The sequence below is a fragment of the Schistocerca gregaria genome, chromosome 2, assembly GCF_023897955.1.
Source record: "Schistocerca gregaria isolate iqSchGreg1 chromosome 2, iqSchGreg1.2, whole genome shotgun sequence".
NCBI lineage: Eukaryota > Metazoa > Arthropoda > Insecta > Orthoptera > Acrididae > Schistocerca > Schistocerca gregaria.
This window is the reverse complement of record NC_064921.1, coordinates 739,340,614-739,346,613: the sequence shown is the minus strand read 5'-3', so window position 1 is coordinate 739,346,613 and position 6,000 is coordinate 739,340,614. Positions and strand designations below refer to the sequence as shown.

General features: G+C 43.4%; 1 protein-coding gene across 1 annotated transcript in view; it reads right to left on the bottom strand.

The window, feature by feature from the left end:
• Nucleotides 1–4,816: 4,816 nt before the first annotated feature.
• Nucleotides 4,817–6,000, bottom strand: part of LOC126335955 (galactoside alpha-(1,2)-fucosyltransferase 2-like) — a 115,235-nt gene continuing 114,051 nt past the window's right edge. The window contains exon 6 of the mRNA XM_049999432.1: nt 4,817–5,241. Coding sequence (XP_049855389.1) covers nt 4,984–5,241 — 258 coding nt within the window. The 3' untranslated portion in view covers nt 4,817–4,983. The remainder of the gene's footprint in view (nt 5,242–6,000) is intronic.

The following is a 6,000-nucleotide window of genomic DNA, read 5'->3' as shown; positions in this document are numbered from 1 at the left end:
AAGGCATTTCTGGCCAAGAGAAGTCTACTAATATCAAATATCGGCCTCAATTTGAGGAAGAAATTTCTGAGGATGTACGTCTGGAGTACAGCATTGTATAGTAGTGAAACATGGACTGTGGGGAAAGTGGAACAGAAGAGAATCGAAGCATTTGAGATGTAGTGCTATAGACGAATGTTGAAAATTAGGTGGACTGATAAGGTAAGGAATGAGGAGGTTCTACACAGAATCGGAGAGGAAAGGAATATGTGGAAAACACTGCTAAGGAGAAGGGAAAGGATGATAGGACATCTGCTAAGACATGAGGGAATGACTTCCGTGGTACTAGAGGGAGCTGTAGAGGGCAAAAACTGTAGAGGAAGACAGAGATTGTAATACATCAAGCAAATAATTGAGGACGTAGGTTGCAAGTGCTACTATGAGATGAAGAGGTTAGCACAGGAAAGGAATTCGTGGCGGGCCGCACCAAACCAGTCAGTAGACTGATGACTTAAAAAAAAAAGTGACTCTATTGGAATGTGGCTGTTTTTAGCAGAGACCCATAGGCTAAGTTAGACTTAATGCACCACCTGTATAATAAGTGTTACAGGACCTTTTGTCAATAGATGGTAACTTTGGATTTCTTAATATCTCCTAACAGTCTTCAATGGACCTTACGCTTCATTGTCTATAAAACGAATATATGGGTATGCCTCTCTGAAAATGTATGTAAAATCTATTATGTTTTTGTTCAGAGCTCCACATGCTATAAGTAGTAAGACTATATTGATATGTAATTAATAATATTCATGTTGATATTTCAGTATAGACCACTGATGTATCATCTTGGAAATGTATATAGAACTTATTAGGTTTTGTTCAGATCTTCATATGCTATAAGTAGTGGGACTACAATTACATAAATTTAATGGGAATTCTTGTAATACTGAAGAATATAGTCAGGTATGTAATATACCTCACCATTCTCTGCCTCTGCCCATCCCCCTATGCCCACTTCGAATTCTGCTCCATCCCCCATCCACCCCAACACCTCACTCTCCACCTCAACTGCCCTCTCCATCCACCCCTATGCACAACTCCCATACCCTACCTCTTGCCCAAACCTTACCACTCACGCAGACCCCTCCCCCCTTAAGTTGGACAGTCGTGTTCTATTGCAAACATTATCGCTTTTTTGGAACAAGTAAATAATGTTACTGAGCAGGTTCTGGCTCAGAATCTTTCAGCTTGTGAGTTGTGTCATAATTTCGCCACTTCACTTGGGCCACGCAAGTTGTTTCACAGGTGTGACTTAATTTCATGTAAGTCTTCAGGAATCATTGAATTACCAGGTTATAATATTGCAGCATTATAATATTGCAGCACAAGCGATCATTTTTGAGACCAGAATGTGTTTGTGCATCTAAAATGGTTATATTTACACTCGAGTATGAAATTTTGTGTTGTATCACTGTAAGAGGGTGTTATGAAGGTACATTTAAAGCAAATGTTAAGCACTTAGACAAATATATATCCACCTTCCCTGGTAAAATCTTTTGTAATCCAAAGATCACGTGGCTCACACAGTGGTGCAACTTTGTTACAAACTCTGCCACTGTTTTGAGAAATGTTAACGTCAGTTTATGGACAGGCATGATGAACTTTGGTCATAGGAAGGTATTGGCTGTTAAAAACGGCACACTGTGTGGTAATGATTACTCATTGTGCGCAATGTCAGCCATATCATATCGTCGATATACCAGAAATACGTTTTTTTTTTCATTATGAATCGCACTAGAGGAGTGCCCCAAGGCTCTAGCCTCTCTCCTCTCCTTTATCTCCTTCGCACACTCTGTCTCGCTTTCTGCATCCATTTGGCTTTCCACACATGGAACCTCTACAGTCTCACTATATTCCCACACATCCTCATCACCATTGTAGACCTACATACCTCCTACCCACAAACTAAATTCCAGTAACCCCCTTTGTCTCCCCTCTGATCTGCAACGCTGCTATGCTGCCACACCTTTACAAACACATCCCACCATCTCTGTACCTACACACACTCCATATCCTATGCCAACGCAACTTCAACTGACTCCCTCTCCTAGGTAATGAAATTCACTCCTTTATTTATCTTTCCTACCAGTTACAGCTTTCTCCACCTGTCGCCAATCCACATCATGGCTTCCCCCCTCTTCTCCCTCTCCTTTTCACTCCCTCCCTTCCTTTCCTTACAGTCCAGCTATACCCACCCACCAGACTCATCCTACCTTTCTGCCTTTCCCAACGCCCACTTTACCGCCTAACACCTTTCTACAGCTACTACCCACTGACATACAAATTTAAAACCTCAGTCATCGAGACATTTGATCTCTGCACAGTTTCTTGAACCAGCCGTTTAGTGAAAGTGCGGATTTTTTTTAAATGGACATCCTCATTTCATTTTCATTCTACAGTTTTAAATGTGTCTTTTTGTCTTCATCTGTCAGGCTTTTTATTTCCTTTTTAAACTTTCAATGAAGAAAACCAGTTTGCATGCGTTAATCGTCTCCAAACCATATTTTAAAATATTTGGATCGATAAATAAATTTTTGTGATTTCTTCATCAATTTCTGTGAATACTCTAGACTGAAAAACGGAGTATTCTACCGCTGCCACCCCACCCTCACCCATATGGGGGGAGGGGGATGAAACAACAATAAAGGGAAAAAAATCCATGATCGTACGTTCCAGACAGTTCAGACCTATTGTAACATGCAAGTAATGTTTTCAAATCTCTAATGGCTTCTTGTTCCTATGGCTTGCAATGTATTATACATGTATGTACGATTTATTAATTTTTAGTTCAACATGCACTCAAGAATGGCTCCAAAGCTCAAATAATGGTTGTATAGAATAAATGAGCAGTTTGCAGTCAAACAAAACAAAAATAAATAAATAAAAGCGCCATTTCATTTCCGCTTATTGGGAACAGTTCCATGCGTTCACCGCTGATTGGCTGTCGTTTTAAGGTCGGAACTCCACATTGCTGAATTAACAACCTGAGGTTGTCTGATTTTTCTCGACTGCACGTCCCTTCTCACGCTATTACATAATTATCAGAAGGATTGTATGAACAGTGTTCAGTAAGTAATGCAATACATTTTTTCCTTGGCCAACTTCGGTTGAAAAAAGTGTAGAAATTGTTGTGGGTCTTTGTGGAATATTCCCTCTTCAGCGCCAATAGTTTCTCGAAGTTCCGATAGATGCTGCGCTATGCATACCCCTCAAAATGGCGTCTTTACTGGAGATGCGTTCCAAACAGAGAGGAGTCATTGAGTTCTTTTGGAGGGAACCTATAACATGGCAAATATTTTTAGCGTTTGTAGAATGTCTACGGAGACCTGGCAGTGAGCGAAAGCACGCACATTCGTTGAGTGAAGTCTCTTTCATCATCATGAAAAACTGATAACTTGTCCGATGTCCCATGTGCCAGACGGCTGCACACAGCTGTGACTCCTGCTATCTTGGAGGGTGCGGACAGTTTCATTCGGGATGATCGACAGATCACAATGAAACATCTCATTACACAATGGAATCTGTCTGGAGGTTCTGCTGAAACACTCGTGCACCAGAATGAGATTTTCACTCTGCAGCGGAGTGTGAGCTGATGTGAAACTTCCTGGCAGATTAAAACTGCTGTGAGGACGGGGCGTGGGTCGTGCTCAGGTGGCTCAGATGGTGGAGCACTTGCCCGCGAAAGGCAAAGGTCCCGAGTTCGAGTCTCGGTCTGGCACACAGTTTTAATCTGCCAGGAAGTTTCACTCGTCCACCAGTTGGGGTACTCAGATGTATGTTCCCAGTGAGTTCCTCGCTGCCTAACAGAGGACCATCTGTGTGGAATTACTTGCGTGTGAAGAAACTGATAGTGACAATCTTTTGTCGAACATCGTCACAGGTGATGAAACATGGGTTGAATACTTCAAACCCGAAACAAAATCGCAATCCACCTCTCCTGCAAAGAAAAAGTTCAAAGCCGTATTGGCAGCTGGTAAAGTCATGGTGACTGCCTTCTGGGGCTCTGGAGAGGGTTATTCTGTTTGATGTCCTCTGAAGTGTACTGTGCAGTGTGTTCTTCGCCACAAAAATGAAACGAACTTCTCCTTCTCCTTGACAGTGCAAGGCCTCATAGGACTATGTGCACCCGAGAGGCACTAACAAAACTTCACTGGATTGTTCTTCCTCATCCACCATACATCCCTGATCTCGCACTTTTCGACTTCAACCTGTTTCGTCCAATGAAGCATGCACTCTGGTGTAAGCAGTATGTGGATGATGAAGAGGTTATTGATGCAATAAGACGTTGGCTCCGACCAGAAGAGTGGTATTATGGATGCAAAGTCCGCCCCCGGTAGCTGAATGGTCAGCTTGACGGATTGTCAATCCTCTTGGCCTGGATTCGGTTCCCGGCTGGGTCAGGGAATTTTCTCCGTCCAGGGACTGTGTGTTGTGCTGTCCTCATGATCACCATATAATTCTCATCGACTGAAGGTCGCCGAAGTGGCGTCAAATTGATAGACCGGCACCTGGCGAACGGTCTGCCCGACGGGAAGCCCTAGCCATACGATTAAAAAAAAAATGGAGGCGAACAGGCGCTCTCAGTAAGATAGCGTAAGGGGATTATATTGAAAAACAGGGTTTTGTAGCCACAAGAGCGGGGAATAATATGGTGCATTGGAAACCTGAATAAGACCAACTAGCTTTCAGAAAAAAAAAAGTTGCATTGCTTACAGAACGCCCCTCACAACACTAAGATTTCAAAGGATTTAGAAGTATAATTAAAACGAGTTAGGGAGACGACTCTAAGAAATTTATTGGTGTGGATAATAATGTAATTCCTAGTCGTATCACAAAGGAATATAATGCTTGACGCCAGACTTCTGTTAAGAACAGTCGCTGCACCAGAGCGAGAGGCTGTGTGCCTGCTGTGCCGAGCTGGTGAAGTTTGCTAGGGTAGCCGGTTCAGGCGAGGAGCTCCCACGACGGCAGGTGGGGCGCGAAGCTCATGGCGCTGTTGCGGGTGTCCGGCGGGAGGTGCGGGTTGGCGGCGGCCAGGTCGAACACGATGGCGCGCCCGCCGGCCATCAGCGCTGCCCACGTTCCGAACGTGCCGTAGCTCAGCACTGAGTGGTCGGCAGCCGACAGCACGGCGAGGTCGTGCACCGCCGAGCTGCTGCTGTCGTCAGACGCCAGGAAGACGCTGCTGGGCGGGCTCCCCTCCTGCGGAAAACGGCCAGCCAACTAGAGCGCGCCACTGGGCACATACGTCATGTAACGTTCCTCACACAGCCATACATCCATAAAAACTTGATACTCAAAACTGAGTCTTCTGAGCGCCGTAGTATGTGCTGTATAAGTTGCAGGACGCTGAAAATAGTAGGTATGTTCATTAATGGGTGCGTTCGCGAAGTATTCTAACAACCCTACCACAACAAAGGTCAAAAACTAATTACGATTGGAGTGTTGCTCACACTGCTAAATATTGCATTTTTGGGCATCAACAAAGTTATATTATGTGGCAAGTGTCATTAGAGCACAGTTAATAAAGTCATTTCTTGAAATAATGGATAAACTAGGCAGTCATCTTTTCGTGTTTCCCACGCTGGTCTCGTTGTGAACTCGTGGCTCAATCGTCGAAAATCTAGGTAGTGATGATTCCAAGCTCGGATCCAAAGAGGCCTAGGTGTTATTCTGCGATATTCAAAAGTGTTATAGATGTGTTTCATAAACCATTCTTGAAGATTAAACTTTTGCAAGTTAGGACAACGGTGATGTAAAAAAGTAATCAACACTCCGAATTTAAGTTACACTTATTTTTTTTATTACTTTTGTTGCAATATCACGTAACTCGTTCCAAAACATCACTTCACAATATAAAACATACTTGAAAATATCTTCCTCACTGTTAAAGTTCACAGTTCATAAACTGACTACAATTTGCGTCTTTTTAACATGACGACCAAAGCTTGACTGTCTAAT